This window comes from Osmerus mordax, chromosome 28, assembly GCF_038355195.1.
Source record: "Osmerus mordax isolate fOsmMor3 chromosome 28, fOsmMor3.pri, whole genome shotgun sequence".
NCBI classification, from domain to species: domain Eukaryota; kingdom Metazoa; phylum Chordata; class Actinopteri; order Osmeriformes; family Osmeridae; genus Osmerus; species Osmerus mordax.
Window position 1 is genome coordinate 7,966,454 of NC_090077.1, and position 15,316 is coordinate 7,981,769.

Consider the following 15,316-nt stretch of genomic DNA (forward strand, 5'->3'; position numbering starts at 1 on the left):
ATGAGGAAGTGTAGTCCTCCTACCAAGACTTGTATGGGCTCTGGGGGTGAATGTGAGAGATATTAAACTCAACTGAAGGGAGAAGTGTACTCAGCTCCGCTCAGCAGAGGAGACAGAGACCCAGGCTCCTCTCAATCATGTCCTACTATGAGGTATGCGGCAAGGTCTTATTCAGCTTTGTTGTTGTATTTACGTATCTATGATTTGTAGGTGTACATTGAAGGTCATTTTACAACTGCTCCCCCATGGAAGGTCCCACAGTCACAATGTGGCAGGTCTGTCTAGTTATTTGGGCTTTATCTTTAGATAAAGGATATTTATAAAAAGGATAAAGGATCATTATAGTCTGGAAAGTTGGTCTCAGCAAATAGAAAGATGATTGTACAACTTAAAAAATATATGTTTGGTCAAGAATCTTTTCAGTTCAATTCAGAACAGTCATCATGTCATCCTTTTTTATCAAGGCAAGTTATGGTGGCTTATGGTGAAACTGCTTATTCTATCTCACTTCATCTACTAGTGTCTTTCTATGTATCTCATGACTGTTGCCATCTCTCCCCCCCATACTATCCGTCTCTCTGTTTCTCCGACTTGGGGCTGGCTCTGGAGGATCCGTGTGACCTGGATCAAGTTATAACCCCTGACCTCAAGAGAGTGTTCCTCCCGGTGGTCTACGGCTTCATCTTTATCCTGGGCATCACTGGGAACGGCCTGGTGTGGATGGTGCTTGGCTGCCAGCGCAGGTGAGAATAAAGAAGACGATGACAAAGATGTTATATTAGTTTAGTCCTTTAGTAAGTTTAGTTCGTTACTTTGTACATTTTAATCTTTTGAAAAAGAAAGAACGAAAGATCCGTACATTCGTTTATTATATGCACCTTCCTGTCACAGTAAATTCCTTGTTTGTGTTACAACACATTACATGGCGGATAAACACACATTCTGATTCTGATGTAGAAGATGACACACAGAATGGTTTTATCTGATTGTCCCCAGGTCAAAATTGAGTCTGACAGACCTCTACCGACTGCACCTCTCTGCTGCCGATCTTCTCTTTGTACTGACGCTCCCGTTCTGGGCAGCGGATGCCGCCCTGACGGACTGGCATTTCGGATTAGGAACCTGTGTGGCCGTGCACGTCATCTACACGGTGAACCTGTATGGGAGTGTGCTCATCCTGGCCTTCGTCAGTCTGGACCGCTACCTAGCTGTGGTCAAAGCAACAGACGCGCACACCTCACGCACGAGACAGCTACTGGCACGGAGACTGGTGTTTGTAGGTGAGCTACGTCTCTAGCCTCATCCCCCTCTCTCTCTCTCTCTCTCTCTCTCTCTCTCTCTCTCTATCTCTCTCTCTCGACGTGCCCATGCTTCAGATGTATGCACAGGGGTACATCTTCACTTGTATTCTCCATCTCCTGATCTAACCACCGAATCTCCTCTTTGTCTCCCCTCACCCCTCTCCTTTCCAGGAGCCTGGTCGCCTGCGGCTCTCTTGGCCGTGTCAGACATAGTGTTTGCCAGGACTTGGGAAGCAGGAGATGGGACGATTGTGTGCCAGCGCTTATACCCAGCTGACAACGCTCCTCTCTGGGAGTCAGTGTTCCACCTGCAGCTGGTGTTGGTGGGCTTGCTGGTACCGGGCCTAGTTTTGCTGGCGTGTTACTGTATCATCGTGTCCAGGTTGACACGCATCGGGCCTCTGCAGGAGCAGAGACAGAAGCGCAGAGCTGTCAGGACCACTGTGGCGTTGATCGTCTGCTTCTTCCTGTGTTGGCTCCCGTATGGTGCTGGCATCACTGTGGATGCCCTCATGCGCCTACAGGTCCTTCCCAGGGGCTGCAGTCTGGAGGTGGTGCTTGTTGTGTGGCTGGCGGTGGCTGAACCCATGGCATTTGCCCACTGCTGTCTAAACCCGCTGCTGTACGCCTTCCTGGGGGCGGACTTCAAGAGGTCCGCCAGACAGGAGGACTCAACACTCGGTCGCCTCATCTCCAGTATGACGAGCCCGCCTCCTAGACGCCCAGGAACCTCTACTACCACAGAGTCTGAGTCATTTAGTCTACACTCCAGCTAACAGAATATGGGTGTGGATGTAGGTGTGGGTTGGATGAGGGTGTAAATGCTTCGTCCTATATATGGGAAGAGGGTAGTCTGCTGATCCATGACTTTGTCCCTTGTCTGAAAGATAAACGTTTCTTTGTTGTTTTTAAGTTTGTTTATATACAATAAAATTTCGAAATGAAATGTTCTCACTTTTTGTCTTAATCTTCCTGTCTCTCAGAGTTGTCAGTATGTATATGTGTGTGTGTGTTAGTTTCAATTATTTTGGAGGTGTTCACCCTCCCTCCATCCCAGTTAGTGCTGGTAGTCTTGGATGTGTCTATATCACTGTCATCATCATCACACACACCAACTATGACTCAACTTTGACTCATGATGGTTCTAAACAAACGCATGTCAAAAGCACTGAAACATTATATTGAGAATGAAACTAGGTTTCAGACTAGTGGCTAGGACCAGGTGTATGCTTCCTCCTCCTCCTCCTCCTCCTTATTTTAGAATATACAAGGAACAAAACACATTATTACAATGCCACATTAGTGCAGGGGGCTCACAAGGACCCGGAGACAGCGCAAGGGTGATGTAATAGACAACGCAGACAACATAGCTGTGGTCAAAACGAGTCAGAATCAGAATTGGTGTTTATTCGCCATGAAAGTTTGCACAGACAAGGAATTTACTTTGGCAGGAGAGCCTACCTAGGCAGCCATTTTCGGCGCCAACTAGAAAGTTACAGCATAACATGAGGAGAGAGGAGGAGAGAAAAAGGCAACCCCCAGACAATGCTCCTAGAGGAGTATAGTGTGGGAACAGACAAAAACCTCAGCACATAAGCACAACAACATTTACAAAAACACGTGACTTGCAACGGGAATTGGGGGGTAGACAAGCAGCATCTGGACCTGCAGCCATGGTAGGCGCTGGACACAGACCCGCCAGCCACCCTGGGGAAACAAGCAGGCGAAGGCGTTGGATGGGGTGGTGGTGATATCTGTAGTAGGTGAAAGTTAATGTGTGAGTAGGTCTGGGTTGGCGCCCTCGACCTAGGCCACAATCAGTCCGATTCTCCCTATGCAGATTGTGTTGACCAGGAGACATCCTTGGTCATGACCCGGGCAGAAACCAAACCCAGATGTTTTTTTTAGCCTGGACGAAGAGGAGGATTCTGTGAGTAATAATAATTTAAAAAAGGCTCTAATGATATCAATTCAGATTTCATCTTTGGGAGTAAACTGTGCACGAAACCTTTTTATAATGCCTTTTTAATGTGTTCACAGTGGTTCTCAATGTACTTTGAAGAAGTCAGGCCTGACTGACTGAGACCACCTTAAGCTGAAGTAGAGGATATCCCCCAGTTCTTCATCTCTCCATCATAAACGGTTTATGATATTGTCTAGTGCACAAATAATAATTTGTTTACGTTGTCTTCAAGGTATGATTGTGCAAAGGTCACCAGTCAGATGGCCAGACGTGCATTTGAGATGGCCGCCGCCCAGAACATGGGCGCTCAACAGTGGTCCCATATTGCGACCTTCCTGGTGCACAGCGACCCTGTAGCTAACCAGAGTTACCGGATGGCCAACTTTGATTTCTTTGCTGAAGGAGCAAGGTTGTTGAACCAGTTGGCATCTGATCCCAAGTAAGCTTATTCCTAAAACATCCCTTTATTCATAGTTTTGTATTGGTAAAAAAAAGTACACGTTCTCATATATTTGTATGTAAATATTTGTTTCTTTATTTCATAGCTCTGACTCTCTAGAAACGCCGGCAAAAAGGCTTCGACTTGCCTCCACCCGCTCATCCCAAACTGGAGCAAGCGATGTATTCACTGCTGATCGAGTCCTTCCCGGTGACCCTGCATGGCAGCGTGCCATCAAAAGAACAGCGCGCACAATTCACCGGGGAACATGACCGCATCTGCTATGACAAGTGGCGTGCAGACCAGCTGAAGATGCGCACTGAACATGTTTTGTGTAAGAAATCCATTCTATATCTGAAAGTTTGCAGTTTCATGTGTATATTTTCACAGACTAGTTTAACAGTGATCCTGGCATGTTAACAGTATTGTATTACCCAAATAACATGATTTAATTGAGATAAACTAATGATTTTGTTTGTTTATTGACTTTTTTCACAGCCACATTCTCCAGGCGCCAGCCCACTCAAGACCTGGATGAGCGCGCTAGATTGGAACACCAACTGCCCAGATGCTGCAGAGATCCTGGCACAATGGAAGCCCCTCGACAGTGTTTCCGACGCGGCAAACAATGACGCAATCCAAACCCTAGTAAGCTCACAGAAGTGGACCGGACTTGTGCCAGTGGCGGTTCAAGGAAAGGGACTAGGGGTGTTTACAACGAAATTGTCTGTGACTATCATGGCACAGTGATTTCAAAAGACGAGGGAGAATCCATTCAACGCGACACAATACCGTGTGAAATGGGATACCTTTTCTTCTTCAAGGACAGTGGTGTGTCTAAGTGCATCGATGCACGCGCCAGCAACTGCCAATGTCATCCTGGTATGACCATTTTTGGAAGGCTCATCAACCACTCTAGCACACAAGCTAATCTCAAACCGAGATTTTTTAAGGTTGTGTCGGGGGGTACTTCTACAATCACCATTCTGTTCTTTGCGACAAGAGACATTAGGTGAACGAGGAACTGCTGTACGACTATGGCGTCAACAAGAGGTCTTTTGCTGGGGAAAGATTGGATCTGGACTGGCTTTAAACTGAGTTTGGAAGGCAGGGGGGGGGGGGTGATGGCTTGTTCAATTGATATATTTTAAGTTATTTCTATTTTCTGCAACAACAAAAAATTCTTGTGTAGGAATGTTTCAGTGTGAAATAAAAGTTATTGTTCCAACACTGTGTTTTTTCTACTTATTAAACTTTAATGTTAAGGTCAACTGAGGGGAACAATATGTGTTTACATATTCCTTTGTCTTGCAAAGGCACCACACTTGGTCTACTGCAGCCTTGATTAAGGATGGGCCAATTTGTATTTGTTAGACATTCTTTCTTTCACATGGCCCATGTCCCTAACTTAGTATGCAGGTTTGTAATTCCAGCTAGGCTATCTCGACTGACGTCTCTAATTACATTTGTTTAGCTGAATCACAAACAGTTTAGAGTAGGCTATAGCTTCCAAAAAAAAACATGCAGTGTGTAGTAAATGCTGCAAAGTGCGACCCTCATGGAACTGCGTTTTGTAAGTGGTTTGAGAAAGAAAAACAAAACATATCTGGACTGTTTCTCACTTATTACATTCAGAAGGTCTTATTCCCTGTAACTGCCAAGGAATGTTCCATTGTAATGGACGCTAGCTGTTCCCAAAGGAAGGACTTTGACCTGCGTATGGGGAAAAAAAGTATGGAAATGAATGAGGGAGTCAGGTGGCTGAGCGGGTAGGGAACCGGGCTAGTAATCTGAAGGTTGCCAGTTCGATTCCCCGGCTGAGCAAAATGACATTGTGTCCTTGGGCAAGGCACTTCACCCTACTTGCCTCGGGGGGAATGTCCCTATACTTAATGTAAGTCGCTCTGGATAAGAGCGTCTGCTAATTGACTTAATGTAAATGAATGAATACTTTATTATTCATCTATCACTGCTCCTTGCAGAATGTCACATTCTCCGCAGTAAATTCACAGCCCCCCAAAATCCTTTAATCATTGTTTTTAGAAGAGAGCTCGAACAGTCCATCCAAACCATTTCAGCGTCTAAGAATTTCAAGGCTCTTAAGACAACATAGACTTGTTTCAACTTTTGTATTTATTTATTTAATAAATAATAAAACGGTCAACAAAGACAATTCGTCCGAGCAATGCGCAGCTTGCTTCAAACCAGATCACCTTTATGTGCTTAATATTGTATGTGCCAAAGTAACGAAAATAATCTCAACTGTACATCGATCAAAACCGTGTTTTTGCCCAATAACAACAACAACAATAATAGCATAGGCTAGGCCTACTATACACGGATCGCATATCCTCCTTCACCAAACTGACTAATGAATAAATAAATCATGGACTTTAGAGCTAAACAGTAAACTTGTTTTTTCTCAACTGAGGAGCTACGAAAATAATACTGTCGTTTCTGATTGAACTATGTGCATTTGTCGACGTGATGCGTTAATGTGCGCACTTCCAAAATTCCCATTTATTCAAACAACATGCGCAGATGTAAGCTATGAACAAAGTAGGTTATAGCCGTGCTGCATTCTGTCACTGGCTTTCATTGCATTAAACTCACTTTGTGACAGATAATATTTATAACTCCAAAAGTGCAATTAGACAACAGACTCATTCATATTCATTGCTTTGAGAAGAGAGAGAGAGGTCGAACAGTCCGTCCGAACCATTTCAGCGTCTATGAATTTCAAGGCTCTTAAGACAACATAGACTTGTTTCAACTTTTGCTTTTTATTTAATAATACAAAAACGGTCAACAAAGACAAAGACTTAGCCTTAAATTTCTTACACTTTGCCCAACAACATGGAAGGGGAGTTACTGGCATTGGCATGTACATTGGAGGGCCATGCGTTGGTTTAGCCAATAGCGTGGTAGAAGGCCTTAACAGCGATATACGTTCATTGTTTGCTCAGACAGTGACTGCTATTAACCGAAGGAGAGAGGTTAATTTTTTTCCCGTGTGTTGTGTAATACAAAGTAAGTGTTTCAATGTTGTTTCTAGCACTTTGTGACTCCGTACTCCGTGTTGTATAGGCCTATCATCATGCTATAATTAGTTAATGTCGAGAAAAGTTTCTATATTGCCACTTTATTTGCCCAACTCGAGCAATGCGCAGCTTGCTACATACCAGATCAACGTTATTACTAATGTATTCATACTATATGTATGTGCTTAATATTTTAGGCTATGTGCCACCGTAACGAAAATAATCTCAACTGTACATCGATCAAAACTGTGTTTTTGCCCAATAATAATAACAACAACGTAAAAACAGCATACTATACATGGATCGCATAGCCTCCTTCACCAAACCGTTTTAATGAATACATAAATCATGGACTTTAGAGCTAAACAGTAAAGTTTTTTTTCTCAAGTGAGGAGCTACGCAAATCCAACATTTTTTGTTTCTGATTGAACTACTGTTCTGTGCGTTTGTCGACGCGATGTGTTGTGCATGCGCGCTCCTCCAAAATGGCCATTAGGGTCCTGGCCACGCCACTGCCTCAACCTGTGTGCTTACATTATTCACTAATGAATAGGACTACTCATTGGGGTCAGGAGAAAGTACTGGCTAAACGTTCTTTGTCATGACTAGTCAGAGGTCTGGTTTTCTCTCCCAATCTGCAGATTGATAATACTTATTAAAATCCAGAACTCAACTGAATTTAGTCACTCCGTTTATGAAGAGACGGACAAAACACTTTCTTCATCAAAAGCACCCATCATGTATCACATGCATACATGCGGGCGTGCGCGAACTTACTCACTGCTTTTCATTGCATTAAACTCACTTTGTGACAAATAATATTTATAACCCAAATTAGACAACAAACAATAACAACATTTAATATCTGGCCTGCCCCTTGAAGCGGGCCATCATTAACTGTAACTCTATAGGCTAGTTATGACACCAATAATCAGCTGTCTGTGTTTTTTTCAGGAGAGATGAGCGACATTGAAGAGGCCAAGCTGTCTGCGGTGGAGATCTTGGAGATCAAGCTCAACGTCCTCAAAAGCGTGGCTGGGCATTGGGTGAAGGACCGTGAAGCAGAGTGTACCAGGCTAAACAGTGACCTGGAGCGGGCGCAGATGTTGGTGATGGCCGAGGCCGCTGCCCAGTGCAAGGAGGTCGAGACCAGAATGCTATGTCAGCTGGGGGCCCTCGAGAGGCGTCTGGAAGCAGCGGAGGATGGCAGGCGTGCAGAGGAACGTGCCCCCGCTGCCAGCCCCAACCGAGAGGCAGGGATGCTTGCTTTTGTGCTCGACAGCCATTCCTGCTCCACCCCAATTGCGCGTTCAACCATGGTGTCATCCAACCCGATGACACCATGTGCGTCAGGCGTGGATCCTCCCGGGAATGTGACAATGTCTTTGGTAAACAGTTATGAGGACTTTGAGCCGGATATGGAGAAAAGCGTGCTCGAGCACAGGCCGACTCGAGTCAGCAACAGAGAGTTGCTCTCGGAAATTCAGCTGGCGTTCTTCCTGATGTCAGTGGAAGATCTGGAGATCACCGGTGAGTAAGCAACACATGCTTTCTGTGTAATACCTGGGATCTGCGACGGTGACCCCTTCATCCTCTGCCAGGAACCGACGAGCTCTCCCTCACGGCCCACATTGCTGCGGTCTCTGGAAGATCAGGAGATACCTGTCTGAGCCCTCCACCCAGCTGCTAGTCCAAGCACTTGTCCTCTCCAAGTTGGACTATTGCAACTCGCTGCTCGCTGGTCTCCCAGCATGTGCAACCCGCCCTCTTCAGAGGATTCAGAACGCAGCGGCTCGCCTGGTCTACAATCTACCCAGACGCTCCCATGTTACCACGCTCCTCATCTCTCTCCACTTGCTTCCTATCATGGCCCGTATCAGATTCAAGACCCTGGTACTGACCTTCCGAGCAGTGAACGGGACTGCACCCGTCTACATCAAGTCTCTCCTGCAGCCTTACACCCCCACCCGTCACCTACGGTCTTCTTCAGACAACCGCCTGGTGGTCCCACCGCTCAAGACCGCCCGGCCCCAACACAAGCTCTTCTCCTGTCTGGCCCCCCAGTGGTGGAATCAACTCCCCACCTCCATCAGAGACACTGACTGTCTCTCCACCTTCAAGAAAAGGCTCAAGACGCACTTGTTCCGGGAGTACAACGGTACTTAGGAATGGTTCGCTTGACCCGATGTTAGTTTCCTCAAGGATCACAATGACTCTTGCTCAGAGACTTGTTGCTCTTGTGGTTAGTGGTAACTGATTTAAAATTTTTGTACTCGCTGTGATATATTGTTTTTTATTATTGTTGCTTGTCTTTTTTATTTTTTATTTTAGTTATTAAAAAAAAAAAATCCACAGGTACACTTGCACTTATAGCAGTTCATGTTGTTTAATTGTAACTTGTTTAACTTCATGCTCTTATGGTTCTTCCCTTTGGCGCTTACTTTGGTTGTTCACAATGTGTGCTTCATGTTTTGGCTACTTGCAATGTTTTGTGGCTATCTCGTTGTTATGATCAGTGACCTATGCACTTTGTAAAGCTCTCTCTTGGAAGTCGCTTTGGATAAAAGCGTCTGCTAAATGAATAAATGTAAATGTAATCTGTGTGTTTGTCTTTGATCTGACGTTGACTGTCGTAGTGGCTTTTTTTGTCCACCAGGCGGAGCAAACTCTAACCCTTTTCGTGGGGCGGACGGTGCTGGGGTTTTGGAGGGGCCGATTCAAAGCGTCAGCCAATGGGCTAGCGATATGTCAATGAGTGACGTGTTCTCTCCCATACCCTACCCTACGGCCCCCCCGCTTCACCCTCCTCGAAACCCCAGGAAGTTAGCCACAGGCTAAGCTAACCCTAACCCCACAGCTGACTCCATTGACGTCATCGTGTTCATTTTTGCAAGCAAGAAGTGGAAAGAAAAGAGCAAAACTTTGATTGATTGTTGTTTTTCATCGTTTTAATTTATTTTTCTCCCTAAAGTTTAAACTCATATATTATACAGATGCATTACACACATAGAGTGAAACATTTCAAGTGTTTATTTAAATTTTGATGATTCTGGCTTTCATCTAATGAACCCAAAATGTAATATCTCAGAAAATGTGCTAATTACATACAACCAATAGAACAAAGGATTTTTAATACTGATATGTCAGCCTACTGGAAAGTACGTTCATATATATATGCACTCAATACTCTCTGGGTCTAGGTTCCTTTTGCATGAATTACTGCATCAATATGGCATGGAGGCTGATCGATGCCTCCATGCCATATAGTATTTTGTATTTTACCATACAGTATTTTGTATTTTGTATCAAAATACATTTTGATGTATTTTTGCTCATCTCTGTAAACATGCATGTTTCAGTGCATGATGTAGAGGTTGAGTTTTACGTGAGAATAGTGACTAAAGGGATGATTATCTTCTGTTGGTCTGTGGTGAGGTCTAGGATGGGCGTTGTGTCCGTTTCGGTATTGTTTGTGAGTAGAGGGGCCAGGGGGGTAAGGGTTAGAGTTGTAGATGGGATGTACTGGAGGAGTGGCTGGGGTCTTTACGGCCATCTTCAACCTTTCACTTGCCCAAGCAGTAATAACCAAAAAGCATGTATTTAATGGGTAAATACTTCAAATTAAAAATATAAATATAATATAAAAATGTATACACAAAACATACCCTTTATTTTCCACGTAAATACCTAGTAATTAAGGGACTGTAAAAAGAAGGGTTACCCTACTCCTATCCACCCGCCTCTTTTCCCCCTTAGCGACAGCCACACTGCTTGGCCACCATGTTTTCCTTCCTGCTGATGGTGACTCCGTTGTTGTCCAGCCCCACCTCCACCACCACCAAGGGCTCGTACTCCAGGGGCACACAGCAGGGGCTTCGTACCAGCTCCCGCCCTCCCTGCACCTGCAAACAAACAGGCTGGTCAGAGCTGCACCTCCACCTTGTTCCTGCACTGAGTAGGGTGGAGGTGAAGGTGTAATGAACATGGTGTAAGTGTAGTGTACAATATGCAGGGTGTGCAGGGTGTGCAGGGTGTAGGTGTGCAGAGGTGCAGGTGTGCAGGGTACCTGGCTGTTGAGCAGAATGACATGGTTGTTGATGTTATGCAGGAGGGGAAAGTGGCAGCTGCCCTCACAGTTTTTGATGTCGATGGCGTCCATGAAGAAGCGGTCCAGGGACACGGTCAGGCTGTGCAGCTGGCAGGGGGGGCTCCGCTCAGGGGATGCCCGCGCCGCACGCAGGCCCCGCTTCACCTCCCGCTGCCCCTGAACCATGTGCAGAGCCTTGAGCAGGAGCAGGGCCCGGAACTGCCTCTCTCTGGACCCACCCACACCTGGGGGCGGGGCGGGGACACCCCCTGTTACTGACACACACACTCACCAAAGACAGGCCATTCGGATCTTTATGAGCATCTTAATCAAGAAAACTGACCTGCCGGCAGTTCCTCTCCTGGCCTGGGGAGGGCGCTGAGCTCCTGCAGTCTGCGCAGCCTGTCCATGCCGCTGAATCCCAGCTCCTCCCGCCCCAGCCGGCCCACGGCCTCTGCCAGCCGCAGCCTCAGGGACTCCAGCAAGCTGGGGGTCAGGGAAAGCTCCCCACTCTGGCCCCTCAGCAGGGCCCCCCCCTGCCCCCTCAGCAGGGCCCCCCCCTGCCCCCTCAGCACTGCCCTCCTCTGGGGAAAGGAGAACAGTGTGGGGCCAGAGGAGTTGATGAGGCCGAGGATTAGAGCCTCACTAGAGGAGGGGCCCAGGGGGAGGGGGGGCAAGGAGGCCAGGGGGAAGGGGGCGAAGGTCTGGAGGGGCACCTGTGGGAGCACCTCAGACAGGAAGCTGTGGATCTGACACAGGAAGGGGCATGGCTCCGGGGGCTCTCTGGGGAACACAGATGAACAACTCTGAACTCAGGAAGAATCATCAAGTCATGGTTCAGCAATTCTGCAATTTTGTGACATAATACAATTTGGATGTCGCATTGGACAAAATAATCTGCTACCTGAATAAAATTAAAAAATGTAAATGTAATGATGAGCTGCCTTAGAAAGTGATTTAATTCTGAAGCAATGAAACCTCACCTCTCTCCTGTCGCTCTATCCAATGGTAACAGCAGCAGAGGGGTCATAATGATGCCACTTGCTGCTTCTCCGCCAATCAGAATTCTTTGTAGCTCAGACAAATTTTGCCCTGCAGAGAGAGAAGGGGTTAGAGAGGTTAAACTAGCCAAGGAAGTGGATCTGAACGGTGGTTCAGATGAAATATAGCTGAACAGTGGTTCATGCCTGATTCTCTTTCCGGTGTTTTCAACGTGACAGAAACTCTCCATTTGTGGCCCTCTGAGGGCTGTCCAGTCAGAACCAGGTACTGGGTCTTCGATGATAGACACAGCGTCTGGGAGACACAGAAATATCTTGATTCAAGACCGCAGCTTCCCTGGCCTGGGGGCGGGGCCTAGGAAATGGGTGGAGCCTCACCTGTGTAGGAGGTTGGAGGGCAGGGCTGTTGAAGGAGACCTCCATGTCTGAGGTTGTCATGGGAATTCTGGAGGCCAGGGCGAGGACAGGATGCTGCTTCAGGAGCGGAGAGAGGGGGAGGTGAAAGGTCAACACCAGCCTTCCTCCCCCTCCTCCATCCTCCTCCACCAGCTCTATGGGAGGTACACAGAACCTTGCATGACTGTTAAATTTCACCCCAATCTTCACTATATGTGAAACCATAGAAACATGTTGGTCTTTCTTTGGAAAAAGTGTCCCATAAATTCTACCACAAGGTCATTAGGAGAAACACAACTCTCTGGACAAAGTAAGGCATCTACTAAATTAATAAATTGTTATTAAGATGCATTGTTGTAGAAAAAACATCACACTGTTGTAATTATGAAGATGGAGAAATCAGTATGGATTATATGATTGAAAATGAACCTCTTAAATCAAATTTTTTACTTTGATATGCTATACTGCTGAAAACCAAGATGCAAAGCTGTTGACTGATTAGTATTGCCACTAAAATGTAGAAGATATAAAGGCCAAAATGTGGAAGTCTGGATAAATAGGGTTTGAGTGCGAGAGACAGTGCAGCTGGATTTCAAGGCACTTGTAATTCAAATTCTATGACAATTGACCAACAGGGTGCGAATGCATAAATGCATCTGTGACCAACTATAATGTACCAATAGCAAAATTACAGAGAACCTTGTTGAGTTTCAGTGCTGTTTAAAACTTTGAGAATTGGTTGAAGACATTTCAACCGATATTTTTCACGACAGCATGATGTGCTGAATATGAACCCAGTGAGGCTGGGCGTGTCTCTGTGGTAACCTGTGTCAGGGTGCATGACATGCAGTCTGTCCCCAGCACCAGCCAGCCGCGCCAGGGCAGCGACGGGCCCCCTCTCCGACCCCGGGCACACTCCAAACCGGACCAGAGCCTCGTTCCCCCCCTGCTCCCCTCGGTGGGGCCACCACTCCCGTAAGGCTGAGAGCATGTGTTCCAGGGGGCCTCCAGGGTCTCCTCTGGGGGCTCCAGGGTGGAGTGAGGAGGTGGCTGTATGCTGGTCTGCACCTTCTACGCCCACACCCTCATCTGCAGAGGATGTGCTGACCAGCACCAGCAGCAAGGCCAGAACTAGGCAGCGGTTCAGGGTCAGCCCCCTCCAGGGGCTGGGAACCTCATTCAGACTCTGGAGAGACAGGAGACGCTCGTACGACACTGGGGGAGAGAGGAGAGGCGGGAGGATGGAGAGAAAGAGAGGAATCTCACTGGACTGATATTCCACTGTACGGCTGTGAAATGCAGGAGAGAGTGTTGTACAAGTGTTTTACTTCTGTTTCTCTGCCGCCTCCAAGTGTGTGCTGGGTAGTGTCCTGCAAGATAACACAGAAACAGTCTTATTTAAGAATCAGTAGCTCCTACCGGCCGATGCAGTTAGCTTCAACACGCAAGCTGTCTGCTCAGCTGGGAAAGTCCATAGCACAGACAGAAATAGACCGGTGAGCCAACGACACCACACTGCTTCCTACTGTTTGTTTTGACTGAATTTCAATTTCAATTTATTTTATCAAGAGGGACAGTGTACATTAATGAACATTAACATGTAAATACACCCAATTATAGCCAAAAGGCTAGTTTCCGTTGGCAGTCCCACTGCCAGAACTATGCACTTAAAAAAGGCATCAAGTTAAAATATAACAAACATAAAATCACAATACACACCCACTTGGTCATTAACCATCAGAATCAGAAGAATCAGGTTTATTCGCCATGTATGTTATACAAACACGGAATTTACTGTGGCAGGGAGGTGCAAAACACTAAACATATACAGATCTTAAATTAAGTGGGTAGAAAGGAAATAACAAGGTACAAACAATTGCTGAATATAATTATGCTTCTTTACTAGAGGCTGCATAGTGGTGGGGGGGCCAGGTTAAACTGGATTTTGAACATTAAATGTAACTTAATATCCTCTCAGAAAAGACAGAAAGTAAACCTACCTTTATGAATCTTTCTTTGATGGGAAAGGATTGACTGTTGACTGTAGACTGTGGGAGGAGGGCTGGTGTGTGAGACTTACCTGACAAAGTATGCCAGACACATGAGAAAGGTTAAAAATATGATTACAAGAATGTAGCAACTGTGCGTGCATACCAGGGCCACATGCAGCCTGCTTTGACTAGGGGAGCTGTGAAAATGTCTGGATGTTAGGGTAGGCAGGCACACACACAAAGGCCCTAGCTTCTCTCGGTCTCTCTTGCCCTCTCTCACTCTCATTTTTATAAAGAAAACCCAGTAATCTGCTTTTTCTTTACTTATTTTTATTATTTATTGTATGGTTTATTTTGGTGTATAGTGCTTATTCATGGGTGTTTTCGACCTTTCCTCATGTGTTTATACTGTTTTTTCATCATTGTAAATGAGAATTTGTTCTCAATTGATTTTACCTGGATAAATAAAGGTCGAATAAAATAAAAACAAAGGCAGGCAGGCAGGCAGGACTGGGAGTCAGGTTTAGGACTGAGTCTATAACTGGCATTTTTTAGATGCTCTGCAGAAATGCAATCCATACCACAAGCTTTGTTGTTGTCTAGCATGTGGATGGAATCATAAATATCTACTGATCTAACTATCATGTCTGCAGAGAGACCTTAATATTCATTATCAATTCTCAGTGTTACTTTTAACACAATTAAATAGTTTACTGTAGTGCTCACGCCATAGATCAGCAATCTTCTCTGGACAACTAACCCCCTCGATATCACAAGGGAGGGGAGTTCTGTTATTGTTTATGATCTTGACCTCCTTCCAGAAGTCAGTAAGATTGTTATTCTGCATCTTTCTGTCCAGTGAGTCTGCTCTCATTGTGTTTTCATTATTCTTAATAAAACAAAGTGGATATTTAAGAGGTACGAGTACGAGTCTCTAACTCGAGTCCCCATCTCTGGTATAGTATACTACTATTATTATTATTATTATTGGGCAAAAACACAGTTTTGATACTGATTTGATAATGTACTATATTGTATTATTACTTAGTGATTTGCAACACTGTGTGTAGTATTTTGCAAATAGTGTGAAGCTGAGA

The 15,316-nt window shown here is 45.6% G+C and overlaps 2 protein-coding genes across 2 annotated transcripts; one reads left to right on the forward strand and one right to left on the reverse strand.

Annotated features, from left to right (window-relative positions):
* Nucleotides 1–2,174, forward strand: LOC136937860 (C-X-C chemokine receptor type 4-like). Its single transcript, XM_067230976.1, has 4 exons — nucleotides 1–52; nucleotides 521–743; nucleotides 997–1,280; nucleotides 1,473–2,174. The coding sequence occupies exons 1-4, from the start codon at nucleotides 1–3 to the stop codon at nucleotides 2,075–2,077; spliced, it is 1,164 nt and encodes a 387-aa protein (XP_067087077.1). The 3' UTR covers nucleotides 2,078–2,174.
* An 8,322-nt stretch (nucleotides 2,175–10,496) lies between these two features.
* LOC136938135 (muellerian-inhibiting factor-like) lies at nucleotides 10,497–13,594 on the reverse strand. The gene is made up of 8 exons (XM_067231395.1): nucleotides 13,557–13,594; nucleotides 13,054–13,443; nucleotides 12,211–12,383; nucleotides 12,019–12,127; nucleotides 11,815–11,923; nucleotides 11,175–11,614; nucleotides 10,811–11,076; nucleotides 10,497–10,646 (listed from the first exon to the last, which is right to left on the reverse strand). Coding segments are annotated over exons 1-8 (1,638 nt in total). The 5' UTR covers nucleotides 13,558–13,594.
* Nucleotides 13,595–15,316: the final 1,722 nt, after the last annotated feature.

What these genes read in the sequence shown, in the direction of transcription:
- LOC136938135 (XM_067231395.1), bottom strand. An exon ending in CCCTCCAACCTCCTACACAG is followed by an intron (nt 12,128 to 12,210) that starts GTGAGGCTCCAC and finishes TGTGTCTCCCAG; the next exon opens with ACGCTGTGTCTATCATCGAA. An exon ending in GATAGAGCGACAGGAGAGAG is followed by an intron (nt 11,615 to 11,814) that starts GTGAGGTTTCAT and finishes TGTGTTCCCCAG; the next exon opens with AGAGCCCCCGGAGCCATGCC.
- LOC136937860 (XM_067230976.1), top strand. Translation starts at nt 1, where the DNA reads ATGAGGAAGTGTAGTCCTCCTACCAAGACTTGTATGGGCTCTGGGGGT. An exon ending in GTGCTTGGCTGCCAGCGCAG is followed by an intron (nt 744 to 996) that starts GTGAGAATAAAG and finishes GATTGTCCCCAG; the next exon opens with GTCAAAATTGAGTCTGACAG. An exon ending in ACGGAGACTGGTGTTTGTAG is followed by an intron (nt 1,281 to 1,472) that starts GTGAGCTACGTC and finishes TCTCCTTTCCAG; the next exon opens with GAGCCTGGTCGCCTGCGGCT.